This window comes from Panthera onca, chromosome D1 (genome assembly GCF_046562875.1).
Source record: "Panthera onca isolate mPanOnc1 chromosome D1, mPanOnc1 haplotype 2, whole genome shotgun sequence".
NCBI classification, from domain to species: domain Eukaryota; kingdom Metazoa; phylum Chordata; class Mammalia; order Carnivora; family Felidae; genus Panthera; species Panthera onca.
In genome coordinates, this window is record NC_138348.1 from 61,706,829 (window position 1) to 61,723,281 (window position 16,453).

General features: G+C 47.5%; 1 protein-coding gene across 4 annotated transcripts in view; it reads right to left on the minus strand.

The window, feature by feature from the left end:
- Positions 1 to 16,453, minus strand: part of TENM4 (teneurin transmembrane protein 4) — a 2,903,849-nt gene that overhangs the window by 56,364 nt on the left and 2,831,032 nt on the right. For all 4 annotated transcript variants that reach the window (XM_078433056.2, XM_078433057.2, XM_078433058.2 and 1 more), the window contains 5 exons: positions 12,991 to 13,252; positions 10,125 to 10,392; positions 6,930 to 7,073; positions 3,666 to 3,915; positions 1,413 to 1,433 (listed from right to left, as the gene is read on the minus strand). In XM_078433056.2, coding sequence (XP_078289182.1) covers positions 1,413 to 1,433; positions 3,666 to 3,915; positions 6,930 to 7,073; positions 10,125 to 10,392; positions 12,991 to 13,252 — 945 coding nt within the window. The remainder of the gene's footprint in view (positions 1 to 1,412; positions 1,434 to 3,665; positions 3,916 to 6,929; positions 7,074 to 10,124; positions 10,393 to 12,990; positions 13,253 to 16,453) is intronic.

Genomic DNA, 16,453 nt, shown 5'->3' on the forward strand with positions numbered 1-16,453 from the left:
CCATCATCATCATATAATTGTTATGATGATGATGATGATGATGATGATAATAGTAATAATAATAATAATAATAATAATAATAATAATAATAGCAATAATAATAGCAGCCATGTCTGGAGCTCCCCTCTGTGCCTGGCACAATGCTAGATACTTTACAAGTATCCTCTGTAACCCTTAAAACGGTTTACAAGAGAGATTTTGTTGACCTCAAGTCAAAAAGTAAAGCTCAGAAAGATGAGGTGATTTTTTTTTTTCAAGGTCAGACAATGGGCGGGCGGGGAGGGGGCGGGTTTCAGTTTTCTCATCTGTAAATTAGATGTGCCATGAGCACCTACTTCACAGGGTGCTTTGGGGATGAACTGCTATAGCCCATGTAAATCCATGAACCTTCTTTCTGCCTCACGCTAAATGCTCTGTCCATGTTATTATTATCTTAAAATAATATATACGATTGTTACATTAATACCGTATCTAATTACATAGATACGGAGATGATCGTTATTGGATTTGGGGTCTGCCTCTTTCCGCCAGCCTAAGATTTTCTTTTATTCCCACTCAGCACCCAGCCCACGCGCCACTTCGGTATGAGCCACGTGTGGGTAACTGAAAGCTACCTTGGTAGCCGCCCCAGCTCCATTTGCCCATGGCTTTTTCAAGTCACCCAGATGTGTGTGAGGCAGGGGACTCTGAAGTGACTGTTCCCCAGGAGTCAGAAGAGTGCCCCAAAGGCAGTGGTGCTGATGGGCAGACATTTCTCTTGGTGTCTCTGATGAGGTGGCTCCCTTCTGCCTGCTGAGCCTCACTGTGAGCCTACACGACAAATCCCCTCTGTGATAAAGCTCCTATTTGATGAACCACCTATCTGGGTGGTTCATATGGCCTAAACATTCCTCCCCACTCTTCCCTTGCTGGCAAACTTTCTGGTGGGGTCACCTAGCATCCTAGCCACCAAAGCCAAGGCACCTGCAATGCCCACAGAAGTGCAAATCTGAAACCTGTCTTTGTCCAAGTTCTTCACCTGATCAAGATGTTCTCAAGACGTCCCATTGTGACTATGAAAGCCATTCAACACAGTTAGGAGGTTGTCCTCATTCACTCCAAGGATAAACGGATTGGTGTTCAAATTACTATGCCAAGGTTAAAATTGTTTCCCCTATTATTTCAGTCCGTCATGTCCACAGATTACCCAAGTAACTGCTACACTTTGCTAGAGATTAGAGGAGTTCGGGCTCTCGCCTCCCACCCCCACCATTATTAATGACTTCCTCTCATTGTAACTGATTACCTCCAATCAGTTCCAATCACACAGGATCCATTTGCTAGTGAGCCATCTGAATTTGACACGTGCAGCTTACCACACAACATGCAACAAGGCAGAGGAGAGACAGGAAATTCTCCACTGGTTGGCTTACCTATGTCTGAAATCTTTATTTCTGACAGAAGACAGGAGAGCAGGGAATAGAAGAAAGAATGAGGTGTTAGCAGCGGGGTTAGAAGCATTATTAGCAGCCTGAGAACTTGACAGCAATGGTACTGTACAATACTATAATAAATAAAGACTTAGCAGCTATGACACTGATTTATTTTATATTGGATATTACTTGTCAGTGAGCTCACTTACAAGCAGCTACATATCACAGAAGAGGCATGGCTTCACCTGCACCACTACTGCTGACTTCGGGGAAGGGGATGAGCCTGACACACGCGGCTGCTCTCACCAGAGCTAAGACAGGGGCTGCAGCAGCGGCTTCCCTCCCCCCTCCCCGCCCCGTACAGAGTCACGCTCCCCGAGACACGCATGTTCACTGCTGTGCCTCTGTTGGTGTGCACGCTGCCCTACAGAGGGTATTCAAAACTTGCGTAGCCCACCATGATCCTCCTCATGACAGAATACAGAACTGGAGACATACCATAATTAGAAGGGCAGGGGGCGGGGGGGAACAGGGGGACAGGCCGGGAAGAAAATACATTAAGATTGACAACATACTGATACGTGTATTTTTCTTTCCAAATTTCATTTACTCCTCCCTTCCCTACTTATTTGTCTTCCACGATCTCCCCTCAAAGGTGGGAGGCAGGGAAAATGGGGCGTCTTATTTGAAGATGTGAAAATGGAGGCCCAGAGCGGGTAGATGTCTTGCCCACAGCTGGACAGCTTCTCTGCCAAGGTGGGCTGACCCCTAGGCTGTGGCTCTTCCCATTACCCTACAGGAGGTGGAAAGACAATGTGAGCAGCTGACTGGAGCAGACAGGCTTACGGGTTCCTCGTTCCCTGACGGATGTCTGTGGCAGTGAAACTCATAAAAGAGAGAAGAAAGGCAGAGAATAGTCCATTGGTGGTTCTCACAAAGCCTGGTATCCCACTTCCTATGAGTCCACAGAATTCAGGCTTCTGATTCTTGTCATGGCCAAAGACCTCCTGCTTCATTCGTCTCTGTGTGTGTGGGTGACTACGAACCCTCTCCTCTTGAGGGCTGCCATGACCGTGGTCAGTTAGCAAGCCTTCCCTTCCTTCACATGGGCACTGCAGAGACATTCTCACCAGGCAATTACTTCCAGGGGATAACTTAACAAGGCATTAAAGCCAAAGTGGCCCTCTTTGGGTCAGGTGACAATTCTTTGGCCATGCAGAGCTGTGCGATGGACTTGTGGGCTTCGGTCCGCCACTCTAGAAGCTGGACCTTGGGCAGATTCTTTAAACTCCCCGAGTCTCCTTGGTCTTGTTTGTCAAGGGCAACAGTGGTAAATGTCTTGCAGGACTGTTATACTGGGCAAATAGTTGGGACTTCACAGAAGTAAGTTTCCTTTTCCCTGGCCAGTTTGGAAGAAGGCTTTCCAGCTCACAGGCCTGTTCTGTTCACACGAACTCCTGCCCAGGACATGGGCAGATCCTACTCCCTAAAGCAATTTTGAGGAACTTGGGGCAATTTCTCCTGAAAGGGAGTGTGGGGCAACCCTGTCTCTAACTACAGCTTCTCTGTAACCCTAGAACCCACCCTGTGACAGTGCTCTGGTTCTAAGAAGACCCGATTTAGGGAGTCTAGAGAAAATGCAACCCATCAGGCCCTTCCCCGAGCTCTAAGTATGGCTATGCTCCATCACTCACGGTTGGGATGGGGAGAAAGAAAAGGTGGAGTCGGCTGGCCCTGCAGCATGCTAGGAGCACAGGGGCACTGCCAGATTTCAGCCCATGGGCCTTTATCTCAGTACCAGACAGCTGAAGAGGACTGCTCTAACTCGGATGAGTGTTTAGTAACAGGGCCAAACCTACTAATGCTGGCTTTGTCCGTTCTGCCATCTTTGTCCTTATAAGAGGTCTCATGAGACTAATTTCAATCTGTTTGGTGCCAGGAAACAGAAAGAAGTTCAAGGGCTTCCAAAAAGTCTAATTCCTGGTTGTTAGCAGCCTTCTACGTCTTCTGGGCGTCAAAGATATCCCCCTGCCCCACCAGTGGCTGGTCTTCCTTTCAGTGCCCAGTGGAGAGCAGCACCTGCTTCCCCAGAGCCCCCAGCTTACAGTTTAGCCCTGAGCTGGGAAGTGAAAAGTCTCAGATGGACTCTGACAGGTGAGGCTCCTCTGGGTGTCGTGGGTAATGCTAGGTGGGCGCCACGGGATAGCAAAGGGACAGTATTAGGAAGTGTGAGGAGGACATCACCTTACATACCTCAACTCCAGGATGTTGGTGACATTCCCAGAGGGGAAGATCCTCCGGATGTAGTTGAAATCTCCCACGTAGAGGCTTCCGTCAGAGCCGCACGTGAGGGCCACGGGGGCCAGGAGTTTATTGCCATCGGCAAGGCCATTGCAGCTGGGGCAGGAGATGCTTCTCCGGCGCCCATTGCCCATGATGCTCCCGATGACGGGTGGCTGCTGAGACACAAACTGGTTCTCCCCATTCCCTTTGTGTAAGATGCCTGGGACAAGGACAGAAGAACAGAATCACCTATGGAGCAGGAAACGGCTGTCTTCTGCGGCTGACCACAGAGTTGCCTCGATTTTGCAAGGAATGCAAGATCTCTGCCTACCATTTCCAAGACTTACCCCCCAAGGCTGCCACACCCCCATCATGAAACCCAGAGTGTCCTGAACAGGCCATGCTGCCTTCCTGATTGAACGCTTTCAACAACTCTGTAAGATAGTTATCACTGTCCCCTCTGGATGCACAGGGGGGAACAGGCTAGTGGCTTACCTGAGGTTACACGGAGAGTAGAAGTGCTCTTAAGTCCAGGCCCCTAATCATTCAGCTCCACTCCTTCTCAAATAGACTGTACACATCTCCTGTACCTAGTCCCCATCTCTACTGCAGTGTGGATTTTTTATGACACTTACATGTTTTTCTCTCTTTAGACTGAAACCATGTTATTTCCCTTTCTATATCCCCGGTGCCTATCGCAGAACCTGACACAGAGTAGATCTCAATCAATGTTTAGAGAAATGCATGAGTGAAGTTCAGTCTCTTCTCACCAGGGTAGATTCAAGACACCTGGGTTTCTACCTGGTTTTGCTGCTAATGGGCTGATCCCAGATGTTGTATTGGCTTTCCTACTGTTTTAACAGAGCTTGGATCTCCGTTTCCTCACCAGCAAAATGAAGGGACTGACCTCAGTGACTTGTAGCCTTCATCCCATATCCACACTGTTTATTTTGGGCCCAGATCATCCTTTATCTCCCATATTATTGCCACAGTCTCCAAACTGGACTGTGCCTCTGACCTCACTCCTTCCATACTGAAGCCTGAATGAGTTTTGGGTTTATGGTCACAAGAATCTTCTCCCAGGCTGTCACCTATTAGCTCTGTCATTTATTAAATAGGTATCTTTCATTTTTACCTAGTCCAATCAAATCATTTTCCTACTCTAATGCTTGTGCTTTTTGGTTTTAGGGAATCCTTCTCTGAGATCATAAAGATATTCTTCTGTGTTTTCTACTAGTTTTCAAGTGTTACCTTTTAAATTTAGATCTGTAATCAATCTTGCTTATTTTGTATGTAGTGTGAACTTAATTTTACTTTTCTTCACCCACTGAGCCAGTTTTTCCAATACGATTTCTAAAATAACTATCCGTCTCCACCGATATCTGATGTTGCCTGTGTCATGTGCCAGTTTCTATGTGTGTATGGAGCGTAGCAGAAACCGTAGTCATCCACAGGTATCCATCCTGTCCCCCGTCCTTTTTCTGTAGCCACAGAACCCCTGATGTTTGGCTGTCCAGGTTATTATCTGGAACTGCCTACACTTGGCAGGTGACTAAGTTCTAGCCAGTGGCATGGAAATAGAAATGGGGTGGGCAGCTGTTGGGAGGTGTCCTTGCAATGGAAAGGGCTTGCCCTTAGCCCTTTTCCTCCTTCTTGCTGGATGGGATGTGGATATGAAGGCTGGAGCTTCAGCGGTCACCATGAACCATAGCCTTGGGGATGGAGGCCTGATTGGAGCAGTGGGAGGGGAGGTGCCTGAGCCCCTGAGCCTGCAGTATGCCAAGCCAGCCCTGGGTTATCTACCTCCAGACTTTCAGGCGAGGGAGAAACAAACTTTTTGCCTGTTTGGAATTCTGTTATTTTGGCTTTGCTGGCACTCATGGCCAAAATGATTCCTGATGACCACTTATAGGCCAGTTTCTGAACCCCATGCTCTGTTCTGTAGAAGCTATTTATCCGCTCGGATACAAGCACCACAATTTTGGAGACTGTGGTTTCTTTTAAGATGGATACCAAACCGTCTGGCAGTGCCTCTTTTTTCCTTTTTCTTTTAAAGGCTGTCTCAGCTATTCACAAATCTTTCTTCTATCATAAAATTTAGAATTAGTTGCTTAGTTTTTCCTTATACCTTTTTTTTAATTCAAATCGTTTTATTAAAATTATTTGGCAATTTTAATAGCAGTGCAAAGTTTTTGACTCTGACCACTGGACACGCTTACACACGAGTTTATGATATTTGGTCTGCTGTGGGTTTGGGTGCATGTACTTTTCCAAACCTTCTGCCCTTCCTTTCATTACCAAATGGCAAAGTGCCTTCAGTTTTGCTGTCTACAATATTCTACTACTGAATGACAGGAATCTGGAAAGTAAGATTGAAAAAAAAAATCCACAGATTCAAAAATTCTCTGCAAATATTAAGAACATGTAAAGTATACTAGAGACACAATGTTGTGGTTTTGAGTAGCATCCAGGGCCTCTCCAGAGTAGGTGGGAGATGTCAGACATCAGGAGCATATTTAGTTGTCCCATCCTGGAACACAGTCAAGGTGGGCTATCTGAAATACAGAGCTGATTATGTCACTTGGATGCTTGAAACCCTTCAGAGGCTTGACATCGGCCTCTGGATGAAGTTCAAAGTCCCAGTCTTCTGACCCTGGGCTCTGGCTGCTCAAGCTCTGGCTTTTGCTTCAGCTCTTGCCTTCACTTCATCCTTTGCTCAAACCATAAGAAACCTTCTCTCCAATTACTCTTCTTTCAGACTTCTGTGCCTTGGCACATACTGTGCCTTCTGCCTAGAATGTTCTCCCTACTTGATATATAGGGCTGATCCTCTGGATCTTTTGAGACTCAGTTCAGAGGTTCTCTCCAAAGAGACACCGTGCTGAACCGGGAAACTGAGTTGCTGCCCTCCATGCCCCAGTGTCCTGTGCTTTTGTGTGTGATGGCACCATCCACGGCACAGCCTGGAGACTGCCTGGGAAGTGTTTGCTTCTGACCAGAATATCATCTCTTGAGGTCTTTCATTTCTGCGTCTCCACTGCCTAGTTGTGACAAGCACAGAGCAGGCTCCCAAGGAGTATCTGTTGACTAATCCTTCTGATGACTGATCACATACAAGCCCATGTAATTTGAAATGTGCATTTTTTTTTCTTTTTTAAATCTGGCAGGGCACAGAGGTTACGAGACAAGGGCCACACCATGGCCTGGCTCCTGGAATTCTGTTAATGCACTTACCACTTTGGATGTTGAGGGCATGATGTTTGTCTAGGCTCCATCCTCCCAGCTTAGAAGCATCGATTTCATATCCCTGCAGCACTGCCGTTCTTTTTTCCCAGAGGATCAGATCTGGGCAGGATTCATACTCATAACCCACGGAAACTGTAGGAAACAAAAGCACACAGGTGAGCAAAGGCGCAAAGTGCACAGGTGAGTAAAGCCTCTTCTTTGGCTTTGATATGCACGCAAGGCTCTGGCTTGTCTTTCGTAGAAAAGGAGAAAAGGTCATATTTCTAAGTGTCTTAGAAATCCTGAGCCTTAATATCCTTTTTTTAATAGAGCAATTGTGCATTATGAGGAAAAGTTAAAAAAAAAAAGTACTAAACAATTTAAAAAGGACCCAGGAGAATCAATTCCCAGGAAATAATCCTTTAGTATGGAAAATACTTCAGGCACAAAACTCTTCACTGCAGCACTATTTATAATAGTGCGAATTGGAAGTAATCTGAAAGTTTAAAAGGGGTTACAGGTTGAGCAAATCAAAGTGTACCCACTAGATGGGGCCCCTGGATGGCTCAGTCGGTTAAGTATCTGACTTTTGATTTTGGCTCAGGTCATGATCTCATGGTCATGAGATTGAGCCTGGCATTGGGTTCCATGCTGAGTGTGGAGTCTGGTTGGGATTCTCTCTCCCTCTCCCTCTGCCCCTCCACAGCTCTCACGCTCTATAAACAAATAAGTAAGTACGTCTTCAAAGTACGTCTTGAGGAATATTATGCAGCCACTGGATAATTTGGTTATGAAGATGGTGGGGTGTCATGGAAAATGCTTATGGAATAATGCTAAGTTGTATATACAGTATTCTATCTAGGCTTAAAAAAAACTATACACAAACTATAAACGAGAAAAGAAAATAAACATAAATGTTAACAAGTAGTTGTTTTATAGAAACATGTATGAATTTATTTATATTTTTGTCCGTTCATCACATTTTTATGAATGATAATGGTATTACTTTACTAAAGAAAAAAATTCAAGGTCGTTTATAATGAATACATGGAAAAAGAGCTCACTTAGGGTACTTTGAAAACTGGAAGTTGCTTTGAGTCTCAAAGCTTGAAAATCCCCTGGTTTCATTTCTGTTTCATAAATCCAGACCTCCTCAGGAGGGCACCGGGATGCAGGCTAACCATGGCAGCCGTCCTGAGACTGGATTTGTAAAAAGCCCTGTACCTGCCCTGTGGAAAGGAACCAGCAGAGACAGGAATGCCATTTCTTTCAAGCATCTTTCTGTGCTGACAGTATCCGTCAAGAGGTCAATATCCTACTGCATGTTCAGGACAGGAATTAACAAGTGGACAGTCCCTTAAAAGTTTCTTTAGGTGCCATAAAAGTTGTTAGCCATCTATGGCAGGAGGGGAATGTTCACAGGGACATCTTCTCTGTGACCGTGAGTCCCTTAAGCAGCCTCTACGCCTCCTATTGGTCACCTAAGGGAAGTGAGCCTCAGCCCTTGAAGTTCCACTATGCAGACACCTGCCTTTGTCCCTGGCTGGTGGACACTAAGGATACCCATTTCACCTGAAGAGGTTGCAAGGCTTTTTTTTTTTTTTTTTTTTTAATGAGACCCCAGAAGTACTTTGAGTTACAGAAGGGAGAGTGAACAGAAAGAGATGGCATCTTCACTCCCAGCATGCCCTTGTGCGGTAGGGTGGGATGCAAAACTACAGGGAAGGACTGGGATGAGTCCAGCTCCGTTCCTGTCTCATCCATCCTTGGGAGGTTCCCTCACCTCTCCCGGCCTCGGCTTTCTCTTGCAGAATCCGAGGACAATTTCTGACTCACAGGGTGGTTGTGAGGATTAAGTGGGATATTAACGTGCAGGGAAGCACACTGTTCAGAGCAGGTGTTCAACAGACATTCTCTTATTGACTGCCTGCCTTCCCTCCCTCCCTTCCTCTCTTTCTTCTTTACAACATTATTTCTCCTCTGCTTCCTCATTCTGCCATTGCTCAATCTAATAAGGGAATGAAATTGGAGTAGGTTTCAAGATGAGAAGGAATTTCCTGGGCTGATACTCTACGTGTTTGGGGGATTAGCCCCGCAGGGGTTAGGTCTGCTCACAGTCCAGCTCTGAACCCTTCCTGGGACTCTGCTATATACGGAGGCTGGAATGAGCACAGCCAGCCCCTGAAGCCCGATGTCTGAGTGGGGCTGGGACTCCAGGTGAGGCCACAGTCACCTTCTGCTTCATCTTAAAAACAGACAGAAACAGGGGCGCCTGGGTGGCGCAGTCGGTTAAGCGTCCGACTTCAGCCAGGTCACGATCTCACGGTCTGTGAGTTCGAGCCCCGCGTCAGGCTCTGGGCTGATGGCTCGGAGCCTGGAGCCTGTTTCCGATTCTGTGTCTCCCTCTCTCTCTGCCCCTCCCCCGTTCATGGTCTGTCTCTCTCTGTCCCAAAATAAATAAAAAACGTTGAAAAAAAAAATTAAAAAAAAAAACAAAACAAAAAACAGACAGAAACAATGAGGAGGGGGGCCCCTGGGTGGCTCTGTCAGTTAAGTGTCTGACTCTTGATTTCGGCTCAGGTCATGATCTCACGGTTCACGAGTTCAAGCCCTGCGTTGAGCTCTGTGCTGACAGCATGGAACCTGATTAGGATTCTCTCTCTTCCTTTCTCTCTCTCAAAAACAAATAAAAACTTTAACAACAACAACGACAACGACGACGACGACGACGACGACAGAACCTCTTTGATTGAAAATAAGGTAAAAAGGCCAACAAGCCTTCCTGATGAAGACAGAATCTTAGCTCCTGCACCTCAATAACTCTGAAGAAACCCAGGAGCTCCAGACTCCCACATTTCTCATGGGTGAGTTCAGGCCAGGTGGTTGAGGGGGCCATAGCTGCATCTTCGTGGCACAAGGCCTCTTTTAGCTGTCACATACCACCAGAGCACTTTTCAAGGGCCCTTCTGCTTTTGTAACCCCCTTTAAAAAAAATTATCAGCTTTTCCACAGTCAGGTCTTTGAGTACATTCTCTTAGGTCACGGATGGCCACCGAAAAGTCTTGAAGGCCGACTAAGCCGTAGGAATTTCTGAGAAGAGGAAGGGAGGAGGAAGAAACACGGCAAGTGGAAAAAGAGCCCCACGTCCCCAAGCGTCACTGTGTCTCTGAGGATGGCCTTGAGTCCTGGGGCTGAGAGGCTTACCGAAGGCTTCTGAGAGCCCGAACACCTTCTGGTTGTAGACATCTGTCTTGTCCCAGATGAAGTAATAGGACAAGTCCGGGGCCGCAGCAAACCACTTCCTGAAGAGGCGGCCCTCCACTGCCACCATGAGGTGCACCTTCATGAGGTTGAAGGGGATGGTAGGGTGGGTGAGGCTGATCCTCAGGACAGATTTGTAGCCAGGGGTACGGCTGCTAAGGTAGCTCAACCTCATCTTGCAGCCAGAGATGGCGATTTCCTCCTGCAAAGCCTAGAAGACAGATTACACAGCAAGTGGATGGTCATGGACTCGTGGGAGGAGGGGGGCTGACAAGCCCCATGTGCTCTGAGTGTTCAAGAAGTAGAGGAGGAAGCAGAGATGGGGGACGAGGGAGAGGAGGAGCAGGAACTAGAAAAGAGAGACGAAAGAAGAGGGGGAGGCAGGGTGTGAAGAGAAGCAGGAGGAAGAGGGGAAGAGGGGCAAAGGGGAAACGGGAGGGAAGAGGAGGGATCCCAGAGTCAGGAGGCCTGGCTCCGGACCAGCTCCACGTGGTACACCCCTGCCCCATTCCACGCGGATGACGATGCTCACCCTGCTGCATTAGTGAGAGGAACACATGAGATAATGCGTGTAAAATATTTATCTTCATGTTGCCTCTCATTCACTAGCTATGCCCTCCGAGAAACGCGTGCAAGCTGCCAAACGTCAGCCTCCTCTCCAGAGTAGTGTGAGGATTGAGTGAGGTCACACATATAAAGTGCCCAGCCTATGACAGGTACTCAGTAAACAGGATGCTGCTGCTGCCGTTGGTGCTGGTGCTGGGAGCTGAGGGTAATATGAAGACAGACTTTCCTTCAGACTAATACAGACAGCCGCCTCAGCAAGGGCAGTTTCTCCCTCAAAACTTTCCTAAAATAAGACCCTCAAATACCTCTCCTCTTTGGGAAAATAAACAGAGACCATAAGAGGTTGGCCAAACAATTATGCAGGGTTGAGAGCACGGCCTGCCAAGGGCCTATGGCCAATGCCTCCCTCCAGCTCACCCACAGAAAGGGGTCAGACTGGAGGCATGGAGTTTCCGTGCCCCATGCTGTGCTAGATGAACAGAATGGTGGGGAAGGTGGCACTTTATCTCCTGTATGTAATGGGCTCATTTCCAAGATGGAAACTTTAAATCAATGTCAGGGTTCTCAGGCACATGGCGAAAGCAGAGAACTTCTATCAGCTTGATGCTCTGGGCTCTGTTTTAAGAAGGGGACATTAAATCAATTGAGGCTAACGTATCCATTAAAAGGACAATGATTATTCTACTCTGGTGTTCAGGGAGAAACTGGGCCTGCACAAAGAAAGCTTTTTCCTTTCTGTCCATTTCATATCACATATGGGGGTGAGCTCTCCCTACCCCGTTCTGAGCACACAAAATTTTAGGGACTGGGCCTAAAGCAAAGCAACCTTCCTAAAAATCAGCTTGCAGCTTCTAGACAAAGCAGGCTCTATACCCTGGTGAACCACAGGCAGGGTTCGAGTGCCATCCTGATGCTCTCATAAATATTTATCTTCAACACACCTTTTACAGTGTACATCTCCCAGTGCTTGCGAAGGCTGGCCAATGATAGGGCCAGGAAAACCCAGGAGCTTGTTTTCATGTGTTTCATGAATCTGATAATAAGCAAGGTTTGTGACCCAGCTGGGCTCGCAGACACCCAGCTCAGGGAGCGCTGCGAACAGGGTGGGACCTTTAACCTCATTTGTTCCAAAGTCTCTGCTCCTGGGAAAATGTCTAGATGGAGCTGAACCAGGGTTGAGTAACAAATTACTTCTCTCCAGCAAGCTCTGTCTCCGCTGACAACCATTTCAAAAGAAAGGTCAGCCTGGTAGTTGAGATAGGAGACCAGCGCCGAATCTCTAAAAGGAGCGAGGTTTTCAACCTGAGGGTGCAATGAGAATTTCAAAATGGCTGTATGTCCTTGTGGGCTGGCGCCAGAAGCCCATCAGCAGGACACACACACACACGCACACGCACACGCACACGCAGATATGACTGCTCAGCCAGGCGTGAAACATACACACGAAAGTGTATACGCTCCCTGCTCCACAGGCCCCTGCAACCTATTAACATGCACATGACCAGAGCTCTTGGTGGGCAAGCGAGCGAGCCTGGGACCTCTTCCTGCCATCTCTCTTCCCTTGGCCTTTGTTCCTGCCATCTGGGATTGGGCTGGGATGGCAGAAGACATCTCACTCTCCACAGCTTTGTTAGGCCAAGAATCTATCTTGGTTTCAATCCGATTAGACTGTATCTTTCCAAATTACTTCCTTTTAATGAGAATTAAGTACAGCACTTGTATGTAGAGATTTGAGCCAAAGCATGCCTCTGGCATGAAGGCAGTGTGTGTAAAATAATCTTAAATAAGAATAATACTGGAGAAAATTTATTGAGCGCTTACTGAGTGCTACACCTTGTGCTAAAGCGCCTCATGTATATTTTCTCACTGAACCTTTATTATGATGCCTGTGTGTCCCACTCCTGTTGGTAGAACCTATCATCATAAATATTTTCCACAGAAATGATGATAGAGGGGGACATTGGAGGCTGGGGGGAAAGGAGAGTGGAAGTGAACTGGATGGCAGAGCGGAAAAGGAGTGGGAGTTTATTATATGCCTGAGTGTGCCAGGAAGCTTCCAGTGCTCCTGTGTTTTGAGTATGGAAGAGGGGTGACCATCACACGCCACGGCTGCTGTGGGGTCTGGCAGCCGGATTCTGCATGGTGGGCTGATGAGATCTCCCTTTCCCCTGTCTCTGAGATCCTCCTCCACCCCACAGGTGAAATAAAAGCACAGAGAAATATAGCTAAGAAAGCTGGGTACCTGAATTTCTGGAACGATGGGGCCTTTCTCTGCACAGGAGCTGGCAAAGGACGTCAGCGGGGATGGAGACACGACAGGGTTGGGGCGGGCGAAGTTGCTCAGGTCACAGCTGGGAATCTCATTCTCCTCATGTCGCATGATGATGGTTTCCATGACAAAGAAGCGATCCCAAGGCAGCCAGAGGGTGTGCTCCTGTGTGATGAAAGGTGCCCGCTCAAACCGGAGGATGATAGAGATGCCGCCATTTGTGACCAAGTCAAAGCTGTTTGAGAGGGGGAGGGGTGGGAAAAAGGGGGGAGCAGGAAAAGCAGGAAACAGGAGATGAGGAGGAAGAGGATAATGGGTGGGGGTGGGGCAAAGAGAGATATAAAGGAGAAAAAAATTACACCAAAAGGTCTGAGCACTTGTTGAGGAGACCATAAAACCTAAAGACTTCACTATAACCACAAACAGTAACAGAGATTCCATAAAGCATTGGTTTTGGGGGAAATGGTTCATTACAGAGATTTTACCAAAACCAACATTAATAATCGCTGCTATGGAGAGCCATTTGCCGGGACACAGGACAGCTGATGAGCTTCTGCTATGGTGGTTCTGGTACCTAGGGACCCTTAGAGCTGAAGCTCAGTGAGAAGTCAGCAGAATGAAGTGGAACAGGTCCTGCCCTGGTATTAGGAGCCCTAAGCCTAGTCCTGCCTCTGCCATGAACTGCTCTGCGATCTCGAGCACATCCCTCAGCCTCTCTGGCCCTCAATTTTCTCAATATATAAAACGAAAAGGTTCAAATGGATTTTTTATTCAAGTATAATTAATAATACAGTGTTATATTCACTTCAGGTATACCATATAATGCTTCCACAATTCTATACGTTTCTCAGAGCTCACCGAGATAAATGTACTCTTGACCCACTTTATTTCACCCATCCCCTCTCCCACCTCCCTTCCGGGCAACTACCAGTTTGTTCTCTGTATTTAAGAGTCTGTTTTCTTTTTCTTTTCTTTTTTTTAAAATTTGTTTGCCTCTTTCTTTCTTTGTTCATTTGTTTTGTTTCTTAAATTTCAAAGGGATTATTCTTAAGTCACTAAGATCCTATGATCCTACGGCAATTTTGGCTCTGATTATGATAGATTACTCAATGCAGGCCTTTGGAATTACAAAAAGGCACAACTGACAGTACGCGTGAGGTGCAAAAGGGAAGCTGAAGACTGAGGCCCAGACTCCCTGCTGCCGTGAGGTCTCTGTGGTGTCCGGGAGAGCCGGTGGCCAGCCGGCCACTGTTCACAGCCCTCTCCCAGTCTGATGCTTTTCTTCTATGGAATCACCAGCAAGGGACCATTTGGTTCCCTGTGATGAGGAGTTTGCTATATCCACAGAAGGACTGTCCTATCTTCCGTTAGTTCTGTTAGGATTTGTTATTTTTGGAATTGAGCCTGGGTCCCTCTTCTTATAGCTACTTAGCCATTGGGCCTTGTTCTACCTGTTGGGGTGACTCCTTCTGCCTTTGACAGTCCTTCAGGACTTAGAAACAGTGGCCCGGTCCACCTGCCACCTCTTGGCTGTGATGTCTCTGGACAGAGTCTTTTAGCCACTACTTGAGGATGCATTCTCAAGGCCTGTCCTCATCTTGTTCTTGTGGTTGGAGAGCTCCTGCAAACTCCTTACTTGGTCAGAATTCTAGCTCCCTCACTCTCAGGGCATCACGTGCCCTCCTCCTCTTGGCCCACCACACACCGCCCAGGAGTCACATGTTTATTGCTTGGCCCAGGTGCATGATTCCTCATTCTTTCCAGAATCTAGCCCAGCACTTGTCGCTTATAGTTTACAGAAGGACTGTATGAATGACGCTGTCAGTTTCTTCTGAACTGAACACCCTAGGCTCCTTCCTACTTGGGCTATTGTTACAGACCAACCCAGCATTCACCCGTGCAGTTGGTTATAGAGACTCTAACACAGGACCTCACCTTTATGCGGGTTTGGGCTCTCTGCTCTGGCTTGCTCTTCCCTCTCCCCGGGATTTTACGATGAACTGCCCTGACCTAGTGCCAAATCCTGTTCCTGACAGACGATGCCCCCAGATTCGGGATTCTAGGCTCCGGAGCCTGACTCTTGTCCTTTGCTGAAACTTTTCACCCACTCTGCCTGCTCCTCACTCAGCCCTTTCTAGGCCCACACTTGGGTAGCAGAAGTAGGACAGTGTCATCTTCAATAAACAGTGACGGAGTTTGTTCTGAACCAAGAGTTTAGGTTTTGGCTCTCTAAGAGAATATCCATGGTTTGGGGAAATACCCAGAGAACGACTTTCCTGTCATAGAACTGAAGAGCATCTGTACTTTGACAGAACATTTGTAACCATCAAACAGAACTTTGGCCCGGCTCACGAGCTCCTTTCACGAGAGCATGAGCATGGGGAGGAAGCGAAGATAAACCCGAAAAGACATATTCTCAAGGTGGTGAGTGGGCTAGGGGCAGCTGGCCCTGCCAAGAGCTGGGTGTGACTGGATCTTGCCAAGAGCTGGGCCTGTTCATCTGGAGGGAAACCTTGTTGTGGATATGGATGTGAGTCTGACCACAAAAGGAAGGCCTGGATCTCAGGCGAAGCCCAAACAGCTCAGGGCCTGTCTAAGCACTGCTATTCACTCCATAGGTGACTTCTGTCACCTGAGCCTCAATCTCGTCATGTAAAATGATGATCATAACCACTTGGCAGTTATTAATTAGACAGATGGGATAAGGAATGGGAAAAGCCCAGAACCCCACTCCCAGGGCATCATGCTCCGTATTCCCCCATTTTTTCAATTCAGCGAGCCTGGACTGCTTCTTCTGTCTGCTATTCTTTACAAATTTTTCTTCATGGCTTCTATTTTCCATCTTTTTATCGATCTCTTTGGCTCTAGTTAAGTCTTGATGTCTGGTATTCCAGTGTGGTGGGTATGTGAAAGGGACCGGGGAGCTGGGTGAGAGTGGGCAGCACAGTGCCTGCCTGGGAAGTGAGGGATACAGAGCTGAGTTAGACTTGGTCCACAGACTTGTATACACTGTGACGTTCAGGCTATGTCTCGGCCTTATGGGCTCTCCCGAGGTGTGAGAGATAAGGAGGGTAAAAGAAAGGGAAGCTGAAAGGAAATGGGCAAGATTCATACATAACAAATGGGGATCTGCAGGCACCTGGAGAGTCAGTAATGGCTCTCCTCCATTATGCACTGTCTAGTTGGGAGGAAAACTCAAGCCCCATAAAGCACTGGTTAAGAATCGCTTTGAAACTCAAGCTCTCTGCAACTCTGGTTCCTATGATGTGATTTAGTAAACTGATGCAGGAAGTGTGGCTGACAATTGCCTCCCAGGCTCCCCATGCTGTCAACGGGCCACGGAAATCACAGGGGCAGTACACACAGGGGGAATCAAAGCCTGGAGGGGAAGGAGTGGGCTCTTCTCAAGGGCCACCAAACCTACATGACTCCGGAG